The following is a 15,150-nucleotide window of genomic DNA, read 5'->3' as shown; positions in this document are numbered from 1 at the left end:
CTCCTGAAATGAGAGAATGACGTGTTGATGCTTGTGAAGAACTTCTTCGGCACTTTGAATGAGAAGGTGATGGCTTCCTTGCAAGAATCGTTACTGGGGACAAAACCTGGGTTCACTTCCACCAACCACTTCCTCATCCACCATACTCACCAGACCTTGCCCCAAGTGATTTCCATATGTCTGGACCACTCAGAGATGCAATGGGAGGAAAGAAGTTCCGTTCTGATGAAGAGGTACGCCACGAGGTGCATGAGTGGTTTCATGGACTACCAAAAGAATTTTTTTCTAAAGGAATTTATGCGCTTTGTAAGCACTGGAGGACTTGCATTGAGCGTGGGGGAGATTATGTTGAAAAGTGATACAGCTTTGTACCACATCTGCACAATAAATAATATTTAAAAAAATATTTAAGATTTTCATTTGACTCACCCTTGTAGTTAGGCAAACAATACTTTTGACAAAACTCTTAATTAATTTGGAATTAATTAGGGGCTGGCTTTGCTAACATGTTTTTGAATAGATCCAAATCGATCCTTTAAAATTTCTACTAGTTGTTCCTCCAAATGTTTATTCTTGGTGCAGAATTTGCATTTGTTTATATGTCACAATAGAATTTAAGTTACAAAACAATTACTGATTTTGCCCTGTAGTGAAAGATACTAACTAGTAATAGTCAAAATAAATTAGAAAATCAATTACATACGTAAAACTAAGCACAAAATTATATCTGGTGTTATATACTTTAAAACTAAGGGCCAATCTTTCTCTTTTATGAAAATACAGATTGTGCTCACATCTGCTAGTGTTAATTAAGTCAAAATGAAAAAATGAATTTTAAGGAGGCAGATAACACAACAAGAGGGGAATTAAAATTATCCCAGCTTGCTTCATCACAGCCTTATCCTTATTACACACTTCTGTGCAACTAACACTTTTTCCTTAATGATGAGTTATCCCAGAATATGATGCCATAAGACATTATTGAATGAAAATAGGAAAAGAAGTCAACACTTTTACATTTTCACGTTCAGAATCTGGTATTGTCCGTAACACAAAAGTTTCAGAGCCAAGACATTTAAGATGATCTATAACGTGTTACTAATCCAATCTAAAACTAATCTAAGGTCCTTATCAGTGTGAACATATAAGAATTTAGAATATTCTTTTCTTTTATTGATTTTCACTTGTACCTTATTTCTAAAGGAGCAGCCATTCAACTAGCAGATAACTATGAACTAAGCTGCTAAGTTGTTTAGATGGGCAATACATCCGTTTTAACTTATCAGTTGATTTAATAAATAAAAATTTGTGTGATGTAACTATTAATGTACACTATCAAATGAACAAGGTGTGAGATTTATAGGATGTCAAGAAATAATAATGATACTGGCTAATCCTTGGCTAACATATGAAAGTACAGCTCTCACACACCGGCAAAATTGATTTTTGCTCCTGCATCATTAATAGTGATTTGACCATGGAATCTTTTGCTTAAGTTTTCTTGGGAGTATGCCAAAGGTACCAAAAGATTTCTTTAATGGTTAATTCCTTATACAACTTGACATTTTGTGGATTTTTTAGTTTGAAAATAACAGAAACCCTTTCATAAGTAAGAAGACCACATAATCCCAAGCTGTTCTTATGTGAAAACAGAATAAGATTTTGAGTGGTGGATTGTGTTTCTTTCTGTGGATATGATTTTGGTTTCCATATTGACAGATTTGGGGGATGATGGTGAGGTAAGGTTCGAAGTCAGGAAATTCTGGGAAGTAGCCGGGGATGATTTGTGGTCAGTAGGGGTGATCACAGTTAGGAGGAGGAGGAGTCAATTGAGTCAGGTAGGGTTCAGGATTAGTTTTGAATTGAGTCTGGTTGAGAAGGCTAGGGGAAAAAAGTGTTTCCACTGTAGGAACTGCAAAAAGGAGAGAAGGTCATTAATAAGTCTAGCACATCAGAATTTGGAATTGGGGCAAAAGGTAAGGCCTTTGGAAAGGACTGGTACTTCTGTGGGACTGAGGCTTTATGAGGACAGGTTTATAACTGTGTTGCATGTCTTTTAGGCTCCAGGTTCTGCATGGTGGCAGGAGGCAGGTTTTAGGGTGTAGTAAATCTAGTATATTTGGAAGGCATGTTTTGGAGTCTATGAGGGGTTGCAGGAGAGTTTTGATGGAGGCTCTTCTGGTGGTGGTGGATAGTAGTAATCCAAGGTGGTAGTATGAGATGAAAAAATTGGACAGTTTTTTTAGATAGTAGCGTGCATGTTTCTCTAGTTGCTGGAGGGCAAGGATTTCAATCTGGAAGATGGGATGCAGGAATTTGGGGTTGCAGAGCAAAGCACACATCTTACTGACCTCACCTAATCCAGTTACATCTGCTGGTGCCTCTCTTTTCACACATATACATCCAATGATCTACATCCCACTCTGTTATCATCTTTTTATTTATTAATTTGTTGTTTCACTTTGATCTCATCCTATTTGCACTTCACTTTTATTTCATTTTCAATTTTCATTAGATGCCTTACTCTTGTCAGAATTGATCTTTTTTCATTATACTTCATTCATATCAGAGCTGTCGATGGCGGCGGCTGAGTGTGTGTGAGATGTGCTTGTTTGCGTGTGTGTGTGTGTGTGTGTGTGTGTGTGTGTGTGTGTGTGTTTTCTTTGCTGAGAAAGGCCTTGGCCATAAGCTATGTGCATTACAGTCTATCTGTTGTGCCTGTCTGCATCTCAACAGGTTATCCTTATGGTGAGTAGTGGTCTGTCCCATTCCCTATATTGTTGTTATTCCAACCTGATGTTTCCATTGTTAGATGTGTGATATTCTCACCTTCAACCTCAATTCCATCAGAACTCTTATGGAAAGCTACCCTCATTATCTTTTTGAGAACCAGTTTGGACAGTGTTGGTGACACACCATCAACTTGTCTCAGATATATCCTGTGATTATGTTAATGTTCTCTGTGACTTGGTTCCCAAACTTCACTTTGCCTTTAAAATCAGTGAGACAAATTCTCAGTAGGCTGATAAATTTCTAGTGTATTCCAAACTTGGTTAGGCAATTCATCAGGCTCTTCCAGTTCAAACTGTGATTTTCCTTGTACAAAATCTGTGCCTCATAGTCAGTTCTCATTGGCACCTCTTCTCTTGGCTAATGCCTTATTACATTTTTCCCAGAAGCAAATCTTGCTCCTGCTCTTCTTGCTGATGGCTGTATTTGCCACCTCATTTACAGCATCTGTGACTTGTTTCTGTACTAGTTCTGGTTTCTTTTCCTACAAGATTTCAAAGTGGTTGCTGAACTGGAGCTGCAGTTCCTCTTCCTTTGTGGTGTCCTTGAACATATTGATGTGTTAGTGCACTACTTTCTTAAGATTGTTTCTATCTTTGGCTGTGCATTGTACTTACAGCTAGCTTTGTACTAGGATGTGGTAACTCCCTTACTTCTCACTGTCCATCTCCCAATTCTTTACTTTAATGGCAGTTGTAAGGTGATCCATCTAATTAACTGTATTAATATCTGGTGACATCCTAGTTCCTTTGTGTATATTTTTCTGTTGGATACTGGTGCTGCTGAGGAACATCCCTTTTCATGTTGCAAATGTGATGAACCTGATGTCACTGTCATTGCTTTGTTTATGCAAACTGTATCTTCTAGATGTTGAATGGAATATGAGGCCTGTCTAAAAAGTAACCGACCTTTGGGCAGAAAAAATATTTTTAGTACCTGACGGGGTTGGGACCCTAATCCCCTTCAAAGTAGGCCCCTTGTGGTTGCACACACTTAGCCCACCGATTCTTCCACTGCTGGAAACACCTCTAGAAGTCTTCTTTAGAATGGTGTTCAGCTCTGTTGTTGTGCTATGCATTATCTCTTTTCTACTCTCAAAATGGGATCTTTTCAGTGGCATCTCCAATTTGGAAACAACCAGTTTGGCCAAGAAATTTTGGATCAAGTGGGATGAATGTGCAGGTGTGTTGTCATGATGCAGTTGCCAGTTTTTTGCCATCCACTTGTCTGGTCTTTTGCACCAAACTGCATCACGGAGTTGCCAGAGAACATCAAAGAAGACAGTCAGCATCACCTTGATTTTGCTTTGCACCTGCCACACTTTCTTCAGCCTTGGAGACTCAGGATACTTCCATTGCGACAACTGTTTCTTTGTTTCTGGATTATACCCGTATACCCATGACTCATCTCCAGTAATCACGGTGTTCCGAAATGCAGGATCAGTGTTGGCGGTGTCCAGAAGGTCATGTGCAACGTCAAAACAGGTCTTTTTGTTCTGGCAACAACAACTTGGGCAAGAATTTCACAGCCACTCAGTGCATGTTCAAATCATCATGCAAAATTGCACTTGCAGAATCTTTACTCACTCCAACCTCTTGGGCAATCTCCTGCATGGTCAAACAATGATCTGCCGTCACCAAAGTTTGCACCCTCTCAACAACAGATGCACTCGAGCAGTTTGGGACCTGCCAGAACGCTGGTCACTCTCTACTGATGTATGGCCATTTTTGAATCCACTCCTTAATTTGTGTTACACCCATCACATCTTTTCCAAACACCATCCGAATCTTACGAATTGTTTCGCGTTGAGAATCACCAAGCTTTTGACAAAATTTGATGCAGTATCTTTGCTCAACACATTCAGTCACCTTGAGAGAATTGGTAATTCGACAAACACATTGTGTAGCACCTCACTCAGGAACTGACAGGCAGCGACTGACACGCTGGAAGGTGGCGACAAAATTCACACATGCGCATAAAGGTCTCTTCCTTTACTGTGTACAGTGGTGCTGCACTATCGTCTCTATTTTGTGTGGGAAAATCAAAGGTTGGATACTTTTTAGATAGACCTCATTCAACTTTTCTTCCCACTTCAGCATTCACATTAACAAGTAGAATTTTACAATTGCTTTTTGGAATGACATCCACTACGTCCAGCACCACATAGAATTCATTCTCCCCTTGAGGTGTACTTTCTGCTGAGCACATGGCAGTTCAAAAATGACACTTTACATCTCTTCGTGTCAGTTGTTAGTACTGTTGTTCTAGGGAGGTCTGATAAAAGCCCAAGCATATTAGCAGCTGGAGCATTACTCACACAAAATCCTGTACATAATTTGCGTCTTGAATCACAGCTCCCATAAAATATTGTATAGTTCTCAACATCAAGGATACCAATATCCTCCCAGCAAACTCTGTGTGAAGTCAATAAAGCCATCCAAAACTTTTGATCTCCTTGAGTAGACTACCTGAGGCATCTGTTTTATGTAAACTTCAAATATTCCATGTTCCAACTCATTTACTTTTTCCTCACACTTTTTATCTATTTTGTATTATGGAAATCCAAGATTTCATTACACTCTGTTCACAGTTGCCAAGTTTTCTGTGATGGGATGGTAACCCGTTGCCAACTTCCAACCTGGAGGACCAGGGTTTCTCATTTTGGGGTAACCTTCCTCTAGATGAACTGTTCCCCTAGAACTGTTGAGGTTCATTTCTCCTTTCTTTTAAAATCTGAAGAGTTGAAGAATAGGGAGTGAGAAAATAGGGCACTTTGAGGCATCATTGACGAGGACCTGTCCAGCTTGGAAGACCCTGTCAGACTGCTGGCATAGCTGTTAGTGTTGTATCAACACAGAAACCTTTCTGCATGCCTTGACATGCTACTTAAAAACACTGTCTTGTGGAGAGTGAGCTACTGTTTTTACTAGTAATTCGAAAAGTTTCATTTGAAGTATGACTTACTCAACTACAATGAAAGATGCAAAAATAACCTCCCTATATATTTTGCTGCCTCTTGTATGGTCAGCTTAACTGCCTCGCCTATCTGTAAATGCTTCCTATCCAACCTAAATTCCCAACTTGTCACATCCTAGTAGCAACTGCTTCCCAACCCCATTTGCTCGTAGCTTTTGGCTGAATCCCAAAAAGGTTCAGTCATACTATGCATCTGCACTGAAATTACTGTGAGCTGTCTAAGCTAATAGACAATACTAAGTAGTTAAGACTATTACTTGTGTAAAGCAGGAAATCCAGGTTTGAGTCATGGTCCGGCACAAATTTTCACTTGTCACCGTTGAATTTAATTTAGTGCCCAATTGTGCCACATGTCTTTTTGCATCACAGAGTAGTGTCTGTTCGGTCAGACAAGAAAGTTCCTTGCCATGCCAGGGTGTCATGAGCAGCATACACACTATGCCAAAGAGGTTGCCAGAAAATCTGTGCAGCCAGCAATGAGAACAGACCTACCAAGAGAATACAAACATATACCTGTAGTAGAAAATTCCAGTTGATTGTTGCCTGGCAGATAGAAAATCAGCACACATCAACAGCAGACTTCCAGTAGTGTCGGTCAGCTGACACAAGTGCTTACATCCTGTTGTGCAACTAAAACTTGTGAAGTGCCAGTGGTGTGATACCGACAGACACAAATAGATGCCATGATGTTTGGAGGGATTTCCAAATTACTGCAATAGTTTCTGCCAACAAGGATACCAAAGCATGACAAATAACTGCTTAAAAGAATAGGTAGGAAAAGCTGGCTAACATATTTCATTTCAGAAAACCAAATCCAAAGCAAACATTAAATGATGATGATGACAATGATGATGATGATTATGATGATGTTCATTTTGTGGGGCACTTAACTGTGCAGTCATCAGTGCCCATACAAAGTCCAAAGTTTTTCGCAGTCCAATCTGCCACTGTCACAAATGATGATGGTGAAATAATGAGGACAACACAAACACCCAGACCCCGGGCAGAGAAAATCCCCAACCCAACCAGGAACCAATCCCAGGACCCCATGATGCAGAGGCAGCAATGCTAGCCACTAGACCCCTAGCTGAGGATGCAAACATTAAAGCACTACAGACTGCTTAGGGACCGGCCTTGGTATCATTGTAAGTTTTGATAGCTTTATGTGCTACAGAGAAGTTGTGCATCTGAAAAACTATATGGTGAGTTGTTACCTTTTTTCCTTCCATTATTTATATTCTTCCCATGAATTTATAAAAAATGTTTGAAAAAATGTGACAATCATATAAGATCTACTTTCTCCAAGGTATTCATAGTTTACAGACAACCTTTATATTTTGTTATAAACCATATTTCATGGTCATCATAAATAGCAGCACTCTTCTTCTTGTGTATGTATGTTGGAAATATCAAACACCATTTTTATTCCAGTCCACAAACTGTGGCATCATGTCTAACTAGATTTGAAATGAGGATCGAGAGGAGGCTGGTGCTTCATATTATTTTCACCATCTTGAAATGTGTCCCTGGCAGACAATTCTTTTCCTATCCAGTGTTCTTTCTTTGCGTGATGTGACATGGATATTCCATATAGCCTCTTTTCTGACTGAGTGGTATGAATATCACCATTAGGTTGTAAGTAGCATGAATAAAATGTCGCTATGTGTAAGAAGTGTGAAGTGCACTTTGAATGTATCCTGATGACTAAAAGAGCCATGCGCACTCTGAATAAGAAAATACTATCTGACATTGAAATCAACGTAAAATATTGGGTCACCACCAACTCTAGCCACATGACAAATAAGAGGTTGTGCTGAGTTGTAAAATTACTTAATTTATTCATAAGAAAAACTCACAAAAGAAAATTCATTGTAAAGTCACTGATAAAGAACGGGATGTAATTATTAATATGATCCAAGCATTGTTCCCGTGAATCAAATTTTGAGTAAAGTAAACAGTGCAGCTTGCAGCAACATTCCTGAAAACAAAATCTATTTCAGAGCATTTGTTTTAAATAAAAAAAAGGACACTAGTTATTGGACCTTTGTGCATAGAAATGCTATGGATGGGCTAACAAGGAAAACTACAAGGTTAATGGCATAGGTAATGGAGACGTAACATCGGTACACTGGATAAGATTGGAGGCGAAATTATTTATTCCTTAAAACATTGATGTAATGCATCTATAGACTGCTGTTGCCTGGTAACTAAGTACAATTGCTAATGAAACGCTATATGTTTCACAACAGACTCGTGTTCCCACGTGGTTCGTGGAGACACAATTTCTACATACCATGACCAAATTTTAGTAACATTAAACCACACAGTCGTGAACAATTAACATCTTACAGAGGACACATTTGAATAGACAAAGGATAATGGCAGAGGGCCAACAAACTCTAATATTAACTCATGTGTTTGGTTTCCACTGGACAAAAGTAATGAGACAAAGAAAATTCATAAAGAAGCAAAAATTACAAAGATTTGGAGAATATTAGACTGCATACACATGTAGTTGCAGGCGCACAAACATTCACACTGAACCAAGAGCACTTCAACATATGCAACACCTTTGTGCTACGTTCTTCTTATGGATCAAAGACAAGTCTGCATTAGGAATCAAACTGAAAGTCCGCAAAAGCCTTACGTTCGTTGCTGCAACCCAGCAAATCAGTCTTTATAAGATTGAAACAGGAGACCAAAAGCTAAAAGCTCACCTCTTCCTATGAGACAATGCACCACACGGTTAAGTCAACTCACCCTTCTTCGAAGAAACTTTGGCTGCAGACCCTCGGCGAGCTGGAAGCAGACTGACCATCTCACACACTCCAACATCTCCCACATGACCCCCTGGCCAGGAAAACCCAGAGACAAGGCTCCCGCCACCAACCTAACACTGGTAACTTTCACACAAAGGGAGCAAACCTCTTTGCCTACCTGAAAACTACAAGGGTTGGCCATTCTGCATGACTACTGCTGATTCTCTGCAGCAGACTAAACCACTGTACAGAAAAATGAAACACACCCACATTCATTCATTCACTCACGCATGCCAGAGAGTTCTGTATCATTGGGAAGCAAATAAAATGATAATGAACGGAGACTACAGGACCCTTTCAAGTTCACCACAACAGTCTAATAATGACCAACGTAAATAGACATGATTCAACCAAAAACACTTCAAACTTATCTTTGATTTGCTTAAAGAACAGCCACTATTCCATTGCAAGGTACTGTTATCCCATAGCTTCATTGATCCTTTAACATTGCAGTTCTTCACCCATTTCAAAATATTTCGCCACACACTTCTCATTTTGTCTATAAATGATGGTTGTTCCAGGGGATAGCACATTCCTCTCCTTAAGTCTGAAATGTAATAATTCTGATGGCACTTTTAGGTAGATCAAGGTCATGCATAAAATTATTTAATTCACTTTGAGTGAAATGCTTGTATAGAATGAGTGCACCAAACAATATGAAGTCATAGCATCAGTATCAGGTTTTTTCAAAATGCTTGAGTCGTAACTGGAACTGAACTGAAAATTGAAAATACATAGAAAGAAGGAGCAGTGGCATCATGATTTCATACTATGAGTCTTAAAACCAACTGCAAAAGTTAGGATACTGACTGGAATCAGAATCAGAAGCCGATTGTCTCATAACATACAAGTTAAGTCAATGATTTATTGCAGTCTAATTATAATACATAATTTAATTTCACACAATATATGAAAATGGATAATTGAAAGCTCCTTTTGCTGTATCCTACTCAGTCAACAATACTGCCGTACAATAATTCCTCTACTGACTAATAACGCTTTTGGACTAGTGTTCTGTACAGTTTTCTCTTCAGACAACTACTCTTTTAATTTATTAAAAATCTTCTTTCCCATGTACCATGGAATTTGGGCAAAGAACTATAGGCAGTAGCTAGGAAGCGTGAATCTTTTTTATTCCTAGTTCTGTACGTACATTGGAAATTATTTACTAGGATAGATCAGGATAGTTATGCATAAAAAGATTTAAATCAAATACGTACAGGGAAGGAGCACTTGATATATTCAGACCTCTTAATGGTGGACAACAAGGCACTCTTGGCCTTTCTTTGCACATATTTCTGACAATTTCTGTTTGCAAGTTCAGTATTATTTTCATGTTTCCAGTGTTTCCTCTAAAGATAATCCCATACTTCACCACAGATACAAAATAACTGTGGTACAATATTTTTTGTGTACATATCAGTTGTGTTGGCTAAGTTTGTTGTAGCAAATGCCAGGATGTTTAATTTATTTGCCAAGTGTGCCATATATAACAACCTTGACAGGTTTTCATCCAGATGCATTCCTAAGAATTTTACACAGTCTGCTTCCATTAGTTCTTGATTTTTATTGATTGTCTGAAGATCATTAGATATTTAAAATATTCAATTTTAATCTATTTATATTAAATGGAACTAGGTATCTTAAGTTTTCTAGTCCACCTATGATATTTTCAGGAACTTTGCATTATTATTTTCAACCAGAACTGGTGTATCATCTGAAAATTGTACTGAATAGGAATTTATGTTGAATGATAGGTCATTTATATAAAAAAGGAATAGGATTGGCCTTAATATGGAGCATTGTGAAACTCCATTTAAAATATTTTTTGCTGAGTGATTTTCTATCTGTTAGGTATGACTTGAAGAATTTTAAAATGTAGCTATCCGTTCCCTAGTTTTAACATTTGTGCAGGAATAAAGGTTGGTTTACACTGTCAAAGGCTTTAGTAAAGTTTCAGAAAATTCCTGTAGATTTCTGAGACTTGTAAGTACATGAATTATTATTTTTCACAGAATTGTCAATAGCATAAATTGTGCTTCTGCTGTTTTGCTAACCAGTTTAATTTATTGAGACTGTATTATTGTATCTTTTATTGTAATTTACAACTTGTATTGTAACAAGTTTCTCAAAGATTTTAGAAAACACGGGAAGAAGAGAGATGGGACAGTAGTGTCTCATGTCTTCTTTGGAGCCATTTTTTAATTAGGGTTGGACCTGGGTTCAGTTTAGCATCTAAAAAGTATGCCTCTTCCAGTCATTGATTTATGACCATGGATAGTGGTCCTTCTATTATACTGGAAGCTGCTTTAAGGACCTCAGTGGGGAGATCATCCCATCCCTCTTTTTTAAGGGTAATGTTCCTTTTTCTACCTCTTTGTGGGCCACTTTATCAACTTTATGTAAACATTCAGTCATATTTTAATTAAAAAGAAGTAACTGTTTATTTTCTAGGTAATGTTCTTCATTTACATATTTTGCTGCATTTATAACAAAATCGGTTACATATTCTGGTACTGAACAGTTGCAGTTAATGTATATTGTATCTTAATTTTGGATATTTCCTGATTATTGTCTTTAATTCCAGGTTGTGATTTAACAACTACCTAAACTGCATTTGATTTGTTTCTTTGTTTCTGAATGAATTTAATTTTTGCTGTTCCTTTCTTCTCTTTACAACATTCTTAAATGTGTTTATAGGTTTTAACATAATTTGCAAACTCAGGACTTAATTGTTTTTAAATTCTGAATGTATTTTTTTGCCACTAGATTTTTTATTCGACACTGAATCTTCTTTAACCTACAACAAAAGAAAATTATGTTTTACTCTCTGTGTGTTGTTTTGTGAAGATTTTTCTAATATTTTGTACATTAATATTTGGCAGTTTTATCTAAAATTCACGGTTTGAAGTAGAATTTAGCAATTTTACTGTTCCCACCACACCATTGGAACTCAAAACTTAACCTTTTTCTCTGTCCTCTATTTGACTATCTGAAGTTTTTACAGATATTTAACATTTTATATGTCGTGCAGAGCATTTAACCTCAAAATATGCATAATGAGCCTAAGATAAAAAGTCTGACATATTTATCCTCTCTTTGGGAGTCATGACAGTAGTAAAATATGTCTGTTCATTTCCGAACTTTTTTTAAATGTCAGCCAGTTCTTATATACATCTATAATGAATAAAAATGCATTAAGGTACTATGTTTTCAAACAACACATAAAATTCTTGGCATTTCTGTTTTTTTGAAACAAACTTGGTGTGATGGTGCAAAATTGTTCTTAATGCTTGATCTATCCAACAACGATTAATACAGAAATATGCGATGCAGGAAAATTCATAACTTGTAATTTGTGAAGAAAAAAAGGGTAGAAAACCTGACATCATGGTGAAACTTGGATAGATGCATCCATTTCGGACCCTGGAAAATATATAAGCTGTTAGCTTACTGAAGTAAAACTGATGAAGACAAGTATTATTAGTATCTTAAACTTTGTTGAAATTTGATGAACTCTAAATGATCTAGCAGTACTCTGATATAGAATGAAATTCTTTGTTTCACTCCTTGCAGAATCTTCGAGAACTGAGCATGCATTTGTTAAAGAATGGGAGCAGGCAAACTCCAATGAATGTCCATGTTGTAGCAACACGCTATGTTGCAGCTCAACTAGAAGTTTCAAAACATTTGTGTGCTATGTTATGCCAGTGTGCTGGCATTGATTCGTACAAAGAGCAAGAGAAAGGATTTGCTCTCATGTAAGTAGAATAGAAGAAAATCTTAGATCAGTTGACATTGGTCCCCCTTTCTCCTTATTCCTCAGTAATTGCTGTGTAAAATCTTTTGAACTAACACTGATATACTACAGTTTCCCTGTTAACTCTTTCAGTCAGTTTTTTCATTTCTGGGATGAAAATTTTGTAATTTGGTACCCAAGCAGATCTTATTTCTAGAACATTTTTCATATAGCAGAAACCAAAATTGGTGTATCCAAACCCAAATTGTGGATGATCCAGTACAAAGGACCTGTGAGTTACATGCATATTCTTCATAGTTTTCAGAATTTTTTATTGTGTATATTTAATGGCAAAACTTATTGTGACCTTTTTTAAGAAATGGAACATTTAGGTAATACTCTCATAAAATAGTTACACGAAATTGTTAAAGAAAGCTTTATGAATGTTAAATGAAGCTGGTTACATACAAAGTTCATTTTGCATGGAATTGTAGAAAGCAGTTGTGTCGATTTTATTTAATTTCATTTCATTTTATGTTCCATAGGTCCAACTGTGTTGGGTTCACAAGGATCTGGAACAAGTCAGTTTTTTACAAATACAATATGCTAATCTTATAGCATATACAGACATTTGAGTACATAATTATATAAAAATTTATGCAGTAAATTCTTTGAGCAGCAATACAGAAAAAAGATGATACATATTTTCTTAGAATCATTAAAGCACTATGGAAAAACAGATACAGAGCACACACAGATACAGAGCTCAAGTTAAATAACGTTCTTAGTGGCATTATGTCAACTTGTATTATATAAAATTAAAATTTTACAATTTATTTGTTTAAGAATTCATCTAGACTGTAAAAAGCTTTTTCTAGCAGAAATATTTTTAGTGCTTTCTTAAACTTACTCTTGTTATGAATCTCTGTATTCATTTCAGGAGGAAGAGCATTGAAGAGTTTTGTTCCAGTGTAGTGGACACCCTTTTGCGCCAAGCTCAAATTTCTGTGTTCGCTGTGTATGTCATTCTTCGTCCTTGTGTTATGCTCATGATAATTACTGTTTGGTTGAAGTATATTTATATTTTTACAGACAAAACACATGAGAGAAAAAATATATATTGGCATGTAGTTATGAATATTTTAAGTTTTCAAAAGCTATTTCTACAGGAGTCTCTTGAGAAAAATCACATATAACTCTTAAAGCTCACTTCTGAGCATTGAACACTTTCCTTGCTAATGGCCGGTTGCCCTAAAAATAATGCCGTATTCAACGATTGAGTGAAAATAGCCATAGTATGCCACTTTGCAGTGTTAGGTTCATTCCATGTAGTGAGAACCCGTAAAGCATATGTAGCAGAGCTAAGCCTCTTACAAAGATCTATAATATAGGAAGACCAGTTCGTTTTCTTGTCAATGTGCACTCCAAAAATTTGGTTGTTTCCATTCTTTCTATTGGCTGATTACCACATCACACTTATCTCTCTCTCTTTTTCTGTTTTTGTACAGTACAGAATAAAGCTGGTCTTACTGGAATTTAATGAGAGACCATTCACCTTGAACCAATTAACCACATCTGAGAGTATGTGATGAATGAACTCCTCAAGATTATTATCTGTTCTACTGCTCATAAAAATTGTAGTATCATCAGCAAATAATGTAAATTTACGCGGCAGGCTTGTACATGATGGTAGATCATTTATAAAAATCAGGAATAATAGTGGCCCAAGAATTGAGCCCTGAGGCTCTCCACATGTAATGGAACTCCCTCCAGAATGTGAAGAAACATCACATTCTCCACCTGATCTATTCAAGAAAACTTTTTGTTTTCTGTCTTGGAGATATGACTGTAGCCAATTGCCTGCAACACCACTTATTCCTACTAATTTTGCTTTTTGCAAGAGAGTCTGGCGATCAACACAGTCAAATGCTTTAGACAAATCATGGAAGACACCAAGTGCTAGCATTTTTTTCATTAAGGGTTTCTAGGATTTCATTTGCAAGTGCATAGATTGCATCTTCTGTTGAACGGCCCTTTTGAAAGCCAAATTGGCTCTTGCTGAGAACTCCATTCTTCACGAGATGATGAGTAATTCTTACATGTATTAGCTTTTCTAGAATTTTAGAGAAAGCTGTCAGCAAAGAGATAGATCGATAGTTAGTTCAGTTTTATCACCCTTTCTGTACAGGGGCTTCACAGTGGCAATTTTAGAGAAAGCTGTCAGCAAAGAGATAGGTCGATAGTTAGTTAGTTCAGTTTTATCACCCTTTTTGTACAGGGGCTTCACAGTGGCAATTTTAGAGAAAGCTGTCAGCAAAGAGATAGGTCGATAGTTAGTTAGTTCAGTTTTATCATCCTTTTTGTACAGGGGCTTCACAATGGCATACTTAAGTCTACTGGGAACAACATCTTTCTGAAGGGAAACATGGAAAATATGACAGAGAATGTCACTTATGGTGTCTTGTTTGGCGGTGTTGTAGGCAAGCGTAGAAGAAGTTGTAATTAGATGAATGACGAATACTAACTTCATGTAATGAAGGTTTATTCAGCACTTGAACATACAAGAGTGCAGAGCGAATTGCCTCCGCCCCATACAGTATATATACAGCTACAGAACATTCCAGTACAATGATTCTTGCCATTTGTGGATACTTCTAAAATGTACTCAAACTGAATATAGAAATTAAAATTGTACAGTCCAGGTGAGTTTTGAACTCACGACTCTCCATGCAACAGTTTAGTATCATATCCACTACACCACGGTGCTACTCAGCTTCTTTTGTGACATTGCTCCATCCTTAAGAGAACAGTGCCTCGGTGTTATGT

The 15,150-nt window shown here is 37.1% G+C and overlaps 1 protein-coding gene across 2 annotated transcripts in view; it reads left to right on the top strand.

Annotated features, from left to right (window-relative positions):
* The window catches only part of LOC126174841 (protein pigeon), a 483,403-nt gene that overhangs the window by 397,950 nt on the left and 70,303 nt on the right, over window positions 1–15,150 (top strand). For both annotated transcript variants that reach the window (XM_049921225.1, XM_049921224.1), the window contains one exon: window positions 12,162–12,346. In XM_049921225.1, the coding sequence (XP_049777182.1) occupies window positions 12,162–12,346 (185 nt within the window). The remainder of the gene's footprint in view (window positions 1–12,161; window positions 12,347–15,150) is intronic.

The sequence above is a fragment of the Schistocerca cancellata genome, chromosome 3 (assembly GCF_023864275.1).
Source record: "Schistocerca cancellata isolate TAMUIC-IGC-003103 chromosome 3, iqSchCanc2.1, whole genome shotgun sequence".
In the NCBI taxonomy this organism is placed as follows: domain Eukaryota; kingdom Metazoa; phylum Arthropoda; class Insecta; order Orthoptera; family Acrididae; genus Schistocerca; species Schistocerca cancellata.
This window is presented reverse-complemented; position numbering and strand designations above follow the sequence as displayed.